The following is a 14,020-nucleotide window of genomic DNA, read 5'->3' as shown; positions in this document are numbered from 1 at the left end:
ATGAACACTTTAAAGTATAGGAATATGCCCCATTTTAAATTTGAGTGCTCAGAAAAAAAAAACAAAAACAAACTTAGTTTCATACTGTCTCCTGGAAGTCTTTGGAGACATGTTTTTCTCATGAATTCTAACTGGCCAAGGATAAGTAATTAAGAGTCCTGTTGGCATGCTACCATTTCTGCCCAACACAGATATGTCTGAGAAGTGTAGACTTCCATCAATGTTGTTTAAAAACTGTGAACATGTAGAAAATGATATAATAGCACCTTTAAATGTCAGAGAGGAATTAATGGAATGTTAGAGTAAAAAGGACCTTCCAAAGCCCTTCATTTTTAAAGATGGCAAGGATAAGACTCAAAGACTTTTCAAAATTCATTTTTAGAAATAAAAATCTTACAATACCTATTTCTTATATTAATCTTATATATATGTGTGTGTGTATTGTTGTTGTTATGTGCCATGGAGTCAGTTCCAACTCATAACGACCCTGTACAGGGTTTCCAAGGCTGTAAATCTTTATGGGACCAGAAAGCCTCATCTTTCTCCTGTGGAACAGCTGGTAGTTTCGAACTGCTGACCTTAAGGTTTGCAGCCCGATTCGTAACCACTATGCTACCAGAGCTCCTTATGTGTCTATGTGTGTGTGTGTGTGTTTATATATACATATGTGTAGGTATATAAACACAAACAGTATATTTTTATATATACATATAAATATAATAAGTTTTTTTGTGAACTGAGTGATAGTTTACATGGGAGAACATCAACTTTACACCATCGTTTCATTGCAATGATTATAATCTCTGTGTATCATCTTTCAACAGTATTTGCTTCTATTTCCTGGTTTTTTGTTTGCTTGTTTGTTTGTTTTGGGGATGGGGGTGGGATGTACACAGAAACATTCAGGAATATATAATAATTTAAACAACCAAAGGGAACAGTCTGCAAGCCTGCCTCCTGGCCGCCAGCACTTGGTTTCTCTCAGCTCAATCCTCAGCTGCTCCCTTTCTCCATGTCCTCATCTCTGGTTAGGTTAATCTTATATCACTTTATTTGCAATTTAGCTAGAATCACAGTATCTTTCCAATAAAGTTTTCTTTCTATTGTTTCTGGGGTTAAATGCCATCGTTTCTGGGGTTAAATGCCATCGACTCAGTTCAAACCGACTTTGCTGTCTAGTGCGTTAATCCTGCCGTGCTACTTCAGCACTGATTTTTTTTTGGTATTACTGTGAATAAATACTAGGCCCTTTTCTGGCTACACTTAGTGTCTGAAGATAGGAAGAAAAATACTATCTTATTCGTTTATGGGGCGGTGGTGGTGTGCCGTGGACTCAGTTCCGACTCATAGCGACCCTGTACGTGTTTCTGAGGATGTAAATCTTTACAGAAGCAGAAGCCTCATCTTTCTTCCATGGAGCCGCTAGTAGTTTTGACCTAGCTGACCTTGAGGTTAGCAGCCTGACTTGTAACTTCTATGCTACTAGAACTCCTTGATAGTTCTCTCAATATAGAAGCTCCTAAACCACACAATTGGTTTCAACAAGAGAGGTACAGAAGACATATGCATACAAATTCTGGTCAAGACATACTTTAGAAAATGAAGGATTTATTCTACCATAAACTGAGACACTCCTATCTCAGAGAATGGCAGGAGATTTATGTCTCTATGATGAAGTTAAAAGTTTATCATACTATGCTTCTGAGTCCTGTAAGGAATTTCAGATGGAGATTAACCTGAAAGCTATTAAACTTCTTTAAAACCTAAATTCATAATTTACATTTACTGCAAAAACTTCCCACATACAACGTTTAAGACTTTAATGAATAAACTAGTTTTAGCTTGCTAGAAATTTTGCCCTATTAATTTTACATCTTTATCAAGAGCATTTCTAAAGGTGGCAACTTAAGAAAGTCAGGGTCAATAAGCAGAGAATAAATGAAAACAAAACTCCATTTTGTAAATATTAAAATAATTTTATAATTTAATTGTGCTATATGAGGCACTATGGGAAGTGAATCTTTTTACTCTTTAAAATTAAAATAAGGTGAAATGCGGATTGTTTTCTTACTGAACTCTGCGTTTTCAAATAAGGAGTAGACTATTCAGTGGACTGAAACATGCACTGATCATGAAGATTGGGCAGGACAGGGCCACATTTTGTTCTGTCTTTGTTCTGTTACACAGAAGGTAACCCAACTGGACAGCAACAAAGAACAACACTACTACTATTCAGCCATAAAAATGACATAGACGCCCCTTGAGGGTGATGATGAGGAACCGCATTGTCAACCTTTGTGTGTTTGACAAGTCCTCCCTGTGTTCTGCACAGCCAGGCTCCCCCCAGCACACACTGAATGATCGCTCCTTTCAGGCGATCTGTGATTTAACAGTAAAGGCAAATTTGCTGTCCAGCAGGATTTTTATTTTTAAAAAAGAACTCAATTTTTAGCATGACTGAGGAAGATTATGGGTTGAGAAATATTCTTTCATCAAAAGGTAGACGTGTATCTAGGATGAAAGACTGCCCTCTTCTAAACACTTCCATTAGTTCCAAAACTGACATTATATATTATCATAATCTCACTCGGACCTACTTGCCATCCAGCAATTAAAAACTGTTTACTGCAGCCCTGATGGGCTCATATTTATTCATGAAAGCACTTTGGGTTGCATTGTCAACTTGTGCTACAAAATGCTTTGCCATCCTAAATAACTTTCAATCAAGGAGTGACTTTAGGGTCTGCTGCTTACGTTTTGCTTCCTTCGACGATCTATCTCCTGTCTAACTCCAAAAGCATTACATTTTAAACTACCGAATGAAATACAGTTCTAAACTATAGGGTTGAATCTAATTTCTGAGATGGGAAAAATGTGTGCTGTAGCACTACTTCTATTTCATTATCATTATTACTTAGTTTGTATCATGATTATTTTCTCTCTCAAAAGGAGCCTGTGAGAAATACAAATGCTATTTACAAAGCTATCTGAAGGTACCATTTTTAAAACCAGCAAATCTACAATTAGTTAAAAAGCTACATAGTATTAAAAATGGCAAGCACAGGATTTCCTGATCTCATTTATCAATATATTATAACTGCAAAGTGATGCATAATGTGATATATTAGAAACTCCAGCTGAAAGGCAATTTTTTTCATAGATCAAACTATAAAATAAATCATACTAAAGGTAGCATTAGCAGTTTTCCATAGCAAAAGGTACAGAAAATTAACCTTCAAAGTACAGTTAAGGACACTTAAAATGATACATTATTAATTTTTTTTAAGACTTATGATTCTAGTGCTAAAGCAGTTGGTTAAAATGTCTTTAACATTTGAATATAATCTCATCCTAATTTGTTCTTGTTAAGTGCTGTTAAGTTGATTCTGACTCACAGAGACCCGTATAGGGTTTCTGAGGAGAGGCTGGTGGGTTTGAACCACTGACTTTGCAGTTAGCAGGCCAGGGCTTAACCTGTTGTGCCACTGGACATCAGTAAAGTCTGAACAGACTAGGTCAGGGCTAACACAGTGTTGAGATGTGAAGGGGTTTCCTAGGAAGAAAAGGTGGCCTTTTCTGATCACTTAATAGCTGGTTGCAGCTATAGCATCCAGGAATATATCAAAACCTTTCTTAAACCTGCCAATACTTCCAGTAGTGTTTGAATGGGAGACAGGTAGGTTTAAGCGAAACAGGCACAGGCTTTAGAGCTCTGGCTCAGAGGCACTATCGATCACTACTATCTTGTGGATGTGGCTTCCATTATTTTTTCCCATGAAGAGTCTCAAGTGGTGTGCTGTGGTGGATAACATCTTAATACCAACCCATTTTTCTGAATGGCTCTGCTGTTAGTTAGATGGGGAACAGTGCAAACTATAAGCCGTGCTCAATCATGCACAAGGAAAGATTAACAGAGAATCTATTAGTTTAGAAATATATACAACAGTACTGAACAATGAACCACCAAAGAGTAGGATAGAACCCAGAGATATGAAAAACACAACTGCCTTTGCTTGTTTGGATCCACTACAAATAATCATTTTATTTCAGGTGAGGCAGTTTGCTTCTCTAGCATGGTTTTTAACTCTGGCCTCTGATTACTTTCAGTTTCTATCTGTGCTGTGGTACTCATTGCTCACTATGGGTTAATGCTTCCTAATTTCTGAAAAGAAAAACTGATGGGAGTTCTTTTGAAGAAATTCCATAGGCATTTCTGTTCTAAGGAGGTTATACAATAAGGTACTTTATGCCATACGGATCCCTGACATTTTTATGGGCCTACATTTGAGTAATGTTTTACTGCACAGGAGTATGGACATGCTGTACCTCATAAATTGCTTATTTATAATAACCAAGATCCAATGTGAAGAGGAAAAATTTGGACAACTTCAATCATAATTTAATGTGGGTTCACACCCAGGGACAGAACTATGAGAGAAGAGTTGCAGGAAATAATTTTCTTGTATGTCTCTTCCTGCTTTAATCAACTGCTCCAACTTCCAAGGCTATCAATGGGAAGTATGTCCAATAAATACACCCTGTGAACTGGGATGATAAGACAAACCTTTAGAATAAGTCTGGCTTAAAAAAAAAAGTGAAGTAAAGGACAGGGCTCTCCTTCTTAAATCAACAAGGTTTTGTTAAAATCATCAAAATTTAATTTTGCAAAATTCCAAAGTGAAAGGACCCTGTCATGTTCTTTGGGAAGCACATTTGACTACCTTGCCTGGCAATGAAAAGAGAAACTGTGATAGCCATTTATTTGCAGTTACGTAAGTGAGATCTTTCTTACCACCCACTTGTCTATTGGTTTGCCACACTGTGGTGGCTTGAGTGCTGTTGTGACGTTAGAAGCTGGACATGTGAAAACTGGACAATGAATAAGGAAAATCAAAGAATAAATGATGCAAAGAATATTGAACATACCATTGACGGTACGAAGAAGAACAACAAAAAAATCTAAGAACAAGTAAAGGCAGAATGGTCTTTAGAAGTGAAGATGATAAGATTTCATCTTAAATACTTTGGACATGTTAAAGTAGAAGGTCAGGGAAAAAGAGGACGGTCCTCAACAAGGTGGGCTCAAACATAGCAATGATTATGAGAATGGCCCCGGATCAAGCAGTCTTACATTCTGTTATACACAGGGTCACTATGATTTTGGAGTCAACTTGATGATACCTACCAACAACAAAAACAATCTTTCCTAGACGTAGTATGACAGACAAGTTCAATTCCCTTTCAGTCCTCTGATTTTTGAATCTGGCTTACTACCTCTGTGATAAAAATGAGAACACTTAGGTCAGAGTACTTAAAGACATGAAGTTTTAATACCTACTTGTTCCACTTAGTTTGCCATTCTCTAGATTAGTACCTAGGTACACGTTTTCTGACTATGGAGGAAGCCCCTGGGAGTTTGGCTCTCAAGACAAATCATGACATAATTTTTTGCCTCAAAACATGCATGGGGATAAATTCACTGTCACAGAATTTCAGTCCATCAAGTAATCATATCTACTCCTTTATACATTATATAATAAAGAGGAAACCATATAACATCCAAATGAGGATTCTCTTAAGAGTCTAATGGGAGCTATTAATTATACCAGAAAAAACCAGACGAGGGATATCATAGGGAAAGTTGGATGTGTAATCACCCTGGATGATCTCAGTGTAACTGGGCCATTAAAAGAAGTTTCCTATCATATTAGAAATATATAGATGAAATACGAGTGAAATCACAATATAGAGAAAGTATGGCAAGAGGAGATGGGAGGGAAGAAAGCAGTAAGGGTTTTAAGGAATTTTCAAGGATTTTTAAGGCCAGAAATGGTACACATAGTCCAATTTGATAAATACCAGCATATGAACTGAGAAAATTCACGTCTTCTCCCTCATGATTGCAGATAAAATTCAAGTCTTACCTTCATGAGATTAGTGGAAAAGAGAACAAAGGAGAGAGAAATAAAAAAATGTCATGGCTTGTCCCTTTACAGAAAGGTGTGCATTTTCCCTTGCTTGCAGATTTTTAACACTGCAAGTAATAGGGGTAGCACGAATTAAATGATCCAACAGAGGCCATGCATACAGAGAGAAAAGTGGTACTTATCTACAAGTCCTGGGTAGAGGTGGAAGTATTTTTAATCTTTTATGGGGGTTGCTGATGATCACATAGGCTCAATGCTTAAATAATTCACATAAAAACCAGGAGTTAAAATTTGGACAAAATTCTATTTTCTCTGTGTGTGTTTGTATTTCCAAATGTTTTTACTTGTCAAAAATTACAGTCTTCAGTATGGATTATATCTCAATATAGAGATAACAAAAATCCTCATAAGTGTAACAATAAACAATATCTTGATAAAAGATGAAAGTTGTCAAGGATTTCATTTTACTTGGATCCACAATCAATGCCCATGGTAGCAGCAGTCAAGAAATCAAATGATATACTGAATTCGCAAGTCTTCTGCAAAAGGCCTCTTTAAAGTGTTAAAGAACAAAGATGTCACTGTTAGACCTAAGATGCGCCTAAGATGGTTTTTCCAGTCATCTCATAGGTATCCAGAAGCTGAACAATGAATAAGGAAGACCAGAGATGAATTGATGAAGAATATTGAATATACCACAGACTGCATGAAGAACAAATAAATCTTTCTTGGAAGATGTACAGTCAGAATTCTCCTATAGACATGTGGATGGTGAGATTTCATCTCATGCAGTTTGGGTATTTTATTAGGAGGAATCAGACCCAAAAAAGGACATTATACTTGGTAAAGTAGAGGGTCAGCAAATAGGACACCTCAACAAGATGGACTGACACAGTGGTTAACTGGGCCCAGATACAGCAATGCTTGTGAGAATGGCACAGAATTGGGCAGTGTTTTGTTCTGTTGTACATGAGGTAACTATGAGTTGGAAGAGTCTTGATGGCACCTAACAAAAACAACATTCATATGAATTGTATGTTTATATTAAAATGGTGGTTGGTGGTTCTGGGCCATGGAGTCGGTTTCAACTCCTAGCTATTCTGTATAGGATTTCCAAGGCTGTAAATCTTTATGGGAACAGAAAACCTCATCTTTCTCCCATGAAGCAGCTGGTAGTTTTGAATTACTTGACCTTGCGGTTAGCAGCCCAACTCGTAATCCACTATAGAACCAGAGTTCCTTCTATTAAAATAGTGTGAAAAAACTCTTTTGCACAGAGTTCTTTGTTGTTAAGTGCCGTAAAGTCAGTTCTGACTCATAGTGACCCTGTATAGGGTTTCCAAGGAGCAGCTGGATAAGCAGCAGACTGCAAACCACAAGGTTGAACCGCTGACCTTATGGTTTGCAGTGTGCTGCTAATCCTAGCAAGGACTAATGTTTTAAAAGAGATTTTAATAATTAGAAGATACCAGACATATAACATTATTTTGAGTAATAATTTTGCACACAGAAGTTTGAGAAATAATCACCAATTGCTATCAAGTTGCGTCTGATGCATGGTGATTCCATGTGTATCAGTGTGACACTATGCTTCATAGGGGTTTCAATGGCTGATTTCTGGAAGCAGATCACCAGGCCTTTCTTTTGAGGCTCTGGTTGGGTTAGCAGTTGAGTGCATTAATTGTTTACACTCAGGTACTCCAAGAATCAATGATTATTGTCCAATTTCACATGTTACTGTTGTGTTGTATAATACAACATTGTTCATGAATAGTTTAACTTGATTTTTTTGTTTGATTGTATTCCTATTTTCTCTGAAAGCTTCTTTTAAGCAGAGGAGAGTTCTCATGGATTTTCCTTGTGAAGTGCTTAACAAAGCTCTAGCCTCATATTGAGTGTTTAATCAACTCTGGATGGGAACCTAGAGGTGCCATCTCTGGGCACTTGACCTGGGTGGAAGGATGGATCTTCTTTCTCTGTATTCTTCAGTCTCACCTTGGTGAGAGATCTCAGGAAGATGAAAGGTGATTCTAGCTTTCCTCTTACAAGCATGTACCTGTCATGTCCTATTGCACAGGACCCTAGCTAGCATTCTATGGTTGTCTTCACTTGTTTAAAATCACAGCCATTTTTTTTTTTTCAGGAATACATCATTATTAAGATGTCCTATGCATGCACATTAAAGTGTCAGCATAATCTAATTATGAGTCAAATGAGGCACAGCAGCATTTACAATGTTTGATAAATTTCCATCATTTGCAGGGGACTGGCGACTTGAATCTAAATATTTCTTGACAGTCTTGATATACAAACATCCTGTAGCTCTGTACAGCAGAGGCTTGTGGGTAGAGGTTCATTCTTCATTTGGTTACTACAATCCAACTGTGAATGGAAATTCAAGTATTTCTCTAGCTTTAATCTTGGTGTGATGGAAGGATACCACGGAACTGTTACATGTCAGAGAAAACGACATAGCTTTTGTTAGAATTTCCTTCCATACTTTCTCTACTCGCATTAATTTTTCTCTCAGAGAAAAGCTGCAGGGGAGGGGACAACACAAGAGTAGATAAAGCCAGAACTAAATAATATCAAAGGAATAAGCAGCGGAATGGCTTGCAATCAAACGTTTGTATATGTTGTTTGGTCTGGTTACATACATTTTATGATTGTTGGATTCAATGATGATGAATGTGTTTAAAGATGATAAAAATTATATTGCACTTTCCCCCTATCATTAAAAAGTATGTTTGTTTAAAAATTTGAATGAGTGAATTGCTGCCCTTTAATATGCAGAGGAGTTGGCCCTTAAGATGGTGGAATGATGCATAACACACGCACACAAAATGTTAAAACTTTGTTTACTAATACTTTGAAATACTTTTAGAAAACCTTTAAGTATGTGGCAAGTGGAAACCTTTTCTTATTTGGAAAAGGGAATGATGCAGAGGGCTAAGGCATCCGCATGCCCATGAGCAAGAGACTAGAAAAGTGGCATCCTGCCTTGTAGTGTCCTTAGCGTAGTGGTTACGAATTGGGCTGCGAACCTTAAGGTCAGCGGTTCGAAACTACCAGCCGCTCCGCGGGAGAAAGATGAAGCTTTCTACTCCCGTAAAGATTTACACCCTCGGAAACCCTGTACAGGGTCGCTATGGGTCGGAACCGACTCGACGGCACTTAACAACAATTCTTTAGGGGTGGAACATTTCTTCCTTTGACATGATTTCTGTGTTATATTCACATTCTATTGAGTTATTAAATAACATGAAATGAAAAAGCAGAATGGGGAAAGGAAAGGAGCTCATCTTCTTCTGGCTTTGTAGGAGCTGTAACCCTGAAAATGTGTCTGTTACCTTGAAGCTATTAGAGAGAGCTTATGAAAATAGGAGCGAGCATGGTGAGAGCAGGAGAAGCGAAGGCACTGGTTGGGGTGCAGGATATATCTTCGCCCCTGAACTTTGGGTGAAGTTTGTAAGTTAGGATGTTTGTGTGGTGGTGGAGGGGACAAAGAGCTCCCAGAGGAGGACTGAAGAAGAAAGTGATGGCTGGTCACAAGGCAAGGAGGGGAAATGCGATGAACAGAAAGGGCATTGCAGGGGCTGGAAAAAGAAATCAGAAGAAATGCTTGAGAGTTGAAATGATGGCCAGGCACAATTCCCATTCAGAAATGAAATGCACAGTAATATCAGACAACCCCAAGGAGCAGACGGAGAATAAGTACTAACATTAGATTTGTTCTGAATAATTAAGCATTTATTAGGTCAGGAAAACTGCAAAAGACTACCGAAGGGACAAAGAGTAGGAGGAAGCATCACTTGATAGTCCTTAAATGTTATCAAAAAACGGATGCAAAGATGCTATTTTAGTCCTGCAATACATTTGCACCTTTAACACTGGAACCTACACTGCAGCTTGATCTCTACCCATTGCCACTCATTTTTTTGTTTTGTTTGTTTCCTCTGTTAAACTTGTGAGAGTAGGGTCTATCACTCATCTCTGCTATCTCCCCACTGAGACCAAAGTGGGTGTTCAATAAGTACTTGAGTCTTGGTGCAGAAGAGATATTAAGAACTGTACTGAAATACTTTCAATTGCTTTTTTTTTTTTCCCAGTTCCATGAGCATCAGTATTCATATCCTATATTATACAGCTAAAAATGCTCACTTTGTTTTTATTCTGTCAAAGCAAAGTCATTCTAGCTATACATCCCTTTAAAGATATTTCAGTTCATCTGGGGGGGGGGGATAAAATACAGTAAGCCTGTTATTTAATATATATATATATATGAGGGATTCACTCTGATGAAAATTATTTCTCCATGGCTTGCTGTCCTAACTATTTTGTCAACCAAAATCACTTTTACAAAATGTTGTAGAGGATAGGGAAAAGGTATTATGACTGCTTTTCCCTTTACCAGCTGGGTGCATAATTCTCAGCCCCTGAGCTCATCAAAAGAGTAAGCAGATTTGAGATCCTCTGAGATCACATACAATTTAAAACTTGCTATTGGTACTTCAGATGATAAAGTCGGAAACAGGGCACTAGCAGAACACCAAAGCAAAGGAAATCAACCATAAATGGGAACGCCAGGGATTAAACCCTTCTTACTAGACTAGGTTGCTCCATCATTTATTTACTAAGGTTCTTAAGATACACACTGCATTTCCCTCCACAGAAAAAACAGGCCATTCAGATTATCCTTCCATAGTGGTTACGAATCGGGCTGCGAACCTGAAGGTCAGCAGTTTGAAACTACCAGCGGCTCCGCGGGAGAAAGATGAGGCTTTCTACTCCCGTAAAGATTTACACCCTCGGAAACCGTGTACAGGGTCGCTATGGGTCGGAACCGACTCGACGGCACTTAACAACAACAACCACGTGGGAGGAGATGACCTGGAGAAATGTGAAAAGCTGTACAACAAATGGATTAGAAGTGCTTCAACTAGGGTGGCTCATGCATACATGGTATGTTAGGACAGAGCTTTTAATTGGACCCTACCGCATTAAATGAGAAAGAAAAGATTCAGGAACAAGAGATTGGAGTCTAGCTCGGGAACGCTTTCAGAAGCAGTTATTTCATGACTGAGAGTTGGAAGGTCTTGGCTGGTATTTTACTCAGGGCTGTAACGCTTAAATATTTCTTCTTATTATTTGAAAACTTAGACTAGCAATTGGTGGTCGTGTTAAGTACCATAGAGTCGGTTCTGACTCATAGCGACCCTGTATAGGGTTTCCAAGGAGCTGCTGGTGAGCTTGAACTGCCGACCTTGCAGTTCATACCAACCTTGCAGTCCAGTGCATTAACCCACAGCGCCACACCAGAATGCTAGCAATAACAACAAAAATTCTGTCTCTTCTCAGGGTCTTGGTGGGAGGGAGTAGGAAATACCAAAAGATAAGTACTTATTTAAGGACAAGTTTACACCAGCTGTCTTTACTTAAAAAATAAAAAATCATGCCAGATCATAGCAGCCTCAATATATATCCTGGCAGGACTTCAGTTAGTATTGGTGCCCCCTTGTTTTATGTGGCTTTCACTTACGCCTACTTTCATAAATGGCTCTAGATTTCTCGTAGAGCTCATATGGGTCAGGCTTCCTTGGGTCAAAGGCCTCTGTTGAGTCAGGAAAGGAGCTCCTGTGGAGGGCGGGAGGGAAGGGCAGGTTCTGTGGTATGGCCGGAGCAGATAAACTCGTCTGAGGACTGCCTTGGTTCTCCCATCGGTCCATTACCTGGAAAGTACAAGAGATGAGAGAAAATGACTGATGAGACATTCTTTCTTGCTGTTTCCCTAACACTCACCTTAAAGTTAGGCTTTACTGCACTGTGGATTTCTCTTCCATGAAACATTTACAACTTTGGTATAAGTGCTTTGGAATAAAAGATGCTAGCTCTATGTGACAAAGCATCACAGACCGTTACAAATAAAGCAGTGCCTGGCGTTTGAATGCAAATTTATATCACCTGTCACCTATTTGCTGGTGCTCTTCAGCAAATCACATAATCTCTGATCCCCTCTATAAAATAAAGATAACATGTATCACAAGATATTTTTTGTTTCATCCTCAAGAAGGTTCCAATATATTACACTATTTTTTTTTAAACCAGAACAGAAGATAGAGTAGTCTGCAAGTATACATGAATATTAAGTCACTTTCTTACAGTTTATAAATAAATATACAACAATCTATAATTTTATGAATTTTTGAAAGTCCTATATTAAGACCCATTTACTGCTATCTGGTGGCTCCTCCCCAAAATTGCTGCTCCTGCTACTGCCATCATGGTAATTAATTAAAGATCTACAGAGTACTTCCCAGTTTACAATTGATCCTCACCATAGTCATGAACATGGTACAGAAAGTGGGGACTAACATCACTTGTGTGTCAAAGAGGAAACTGAGGTTCACTAAAGTCACCTATTGGCACTCTCAATTATGGCTTCCTTCAATAATCAACTCATTGATACTCAACATCTATCTTGTGTTTTAAATAAACCTGGTGTGCAGAAAATTAGATTTGGAGAGATCAGTCCCTGGATAAGGACATCATGCCCGGCAAAGCAGAGGGCTGATGAAAAAGAGAAAGCCTCCCAGTGAGATGGACTGACACAGTGGCTGCAGCAATGGGCTTGAACATGACAATAATGAGTGAAGGTGCAAGACGTCACGGTGAGTTGGAACTGACTGGACAGCACGTAACAACAAAAACCTACATGCTATGTAGCACCAGGTCAGCACAATCCTCAGAAAAATACCAAACTCTGCTGTAGATATTGGTGGTTCCTCATGACCCAGCCCTGTTCACCTTTCTCCTAATCTCTATGGTCTCCCCTCTCATTCCCAGGGATCTACCAAGTTTTCTTTTCCCTCTGAACCTTTGCATGCTTTCTTTGTTTCTTACTCAACTTGTAAATTTTACTGTTTTCCACTTCTCTATAACTCTTCCTGATTTGGCACTGTAGGATCAGTACTGGACTGTGAACCACAAGGCTGGCAGTTCAAACCCATCAGCTGCTCCTTAGAAACACTATACAAGGTCACAACACATAATAGTAACAACATAACCCTTCCCTAGTTTTACCTGTTTACTTACTAGCTTCAGATTAGACATTTCCTCTAGAAGGTTTGTGCTGGTATGTCCCTACTCCATCACAGAGCTTCTCACACCCAACGGTAATGCTGAGCCTACCTCTTAAATGGGCTTCATCTTTAATGCTGTTGTACTACTAATGCACAGTAAGTGATCAGAAAATAATGAAAAAGATCAGGTAAAAATTTTTTTGAAAACCTTGGTCAATTGGTATTTATTTTGTAACCAGTTCAGATACGTAATATTTTGAGCTTGGCAGGCTTTTGTTTTCATGCTGACTATATTTTGGTGAGGGCTCCCTATCCAGCTCAGACATGTCACTCATGGATACTTTAAACTGAAAAGGATGTGAAGGTACCATATACTCCTGTGTTTTTCAAATTGCATTTGTGTAATGAACCTCATGACCCCCAGCTCTGGGGCTGTGGCAAGGGTTCAGCAAACTGGGCAAGGAATGAGTTATTAGATACTTCTTTCTATAAAATGAGCCTCATTTTAATTTGTTTTATGTAATAACCTACTGTCCATACTTTTCATCTGAACCCATAGTTAATCTGAATCTATATAGTTAACAAGAAAGAAAAACTCCTAGTCTGGTTCAATCCCTTTATATTAAATACAGGCTCTTAAAGCACCGAGTGGGTAAGTGACTTATTTGAGGTTCCAAAAGTTGTCAGTGGCAGACCTTGACTGAGAACCAACCCATACCATAATGCCAAAGCTTGTTTGCATAATAATACACGGTTGGAGGGATAGTTGGCAAAATAGCGTTTCAGCTGTTTGCTCAGTGGGAATTTTGCTGATATTGAATTGTTGTTGTTGTTAGGTGCCATCCAGTCAGTTCCAACTCATAGCGACACTATGCACAACAGAAATAAACATTGCCTGGTCCTACAACATCCTCACAATTGTCATGTTTGAGCTCACTGTTTCAGCCACTGTGTCAATGCATCTCATAGGGGTCTTCCTCTTTTTTGTTGACACTCTTCTTTGCCAAACATGAT

At 38.5% G+C, this 14,020-nt stretch overlaps 1 protein-coding gene across 1 annotated transcript in view; it reads right to left on the bottom strand.

Annotated features, from left to right (window-relative positions):
* Positions 1-14,020, bottom strand: part of MAGI2 (membrane associated guanylate kinase, WW and PDZ domain containing 2) — a 1,931,490-nt gene that overhangs the window by 237,002 nt on the left and 1,680,468 nt on the right. The window contains exon 12 of the mRNA XM_006834399.1: positions 11,467-11,656. Coding sequence (XP_006834462.1) covers positions 11,467-11,656 — 190 coding nt within the window. The remainder of the gene's footprint in view (positions 1-11,466; positions 11,657-14,020) is intronic.

This window comes from Chrysochloris asiatica, unplaced genomic scaffold (assembly GCF_000296735.1).
Source record: "Chrysochloris asiatica unplaced genomic scaffold, ChrAsi1.0 scaffold00010, whole genome shotgun sequence".
NCBI classification, from domain to species: domain Eukaryota; kingdom Metazoa; phylum Chordata; class Mammalia; order Afrosoricida; family Chrysochloridae; genus Chrysochloris; species Chrysochloris asiatica.
The sequence above is the reverse complement of the archived record's forward strand: the minus strand, read 5'-3'. Positions and strand labels throughout refer to the sequence as shown.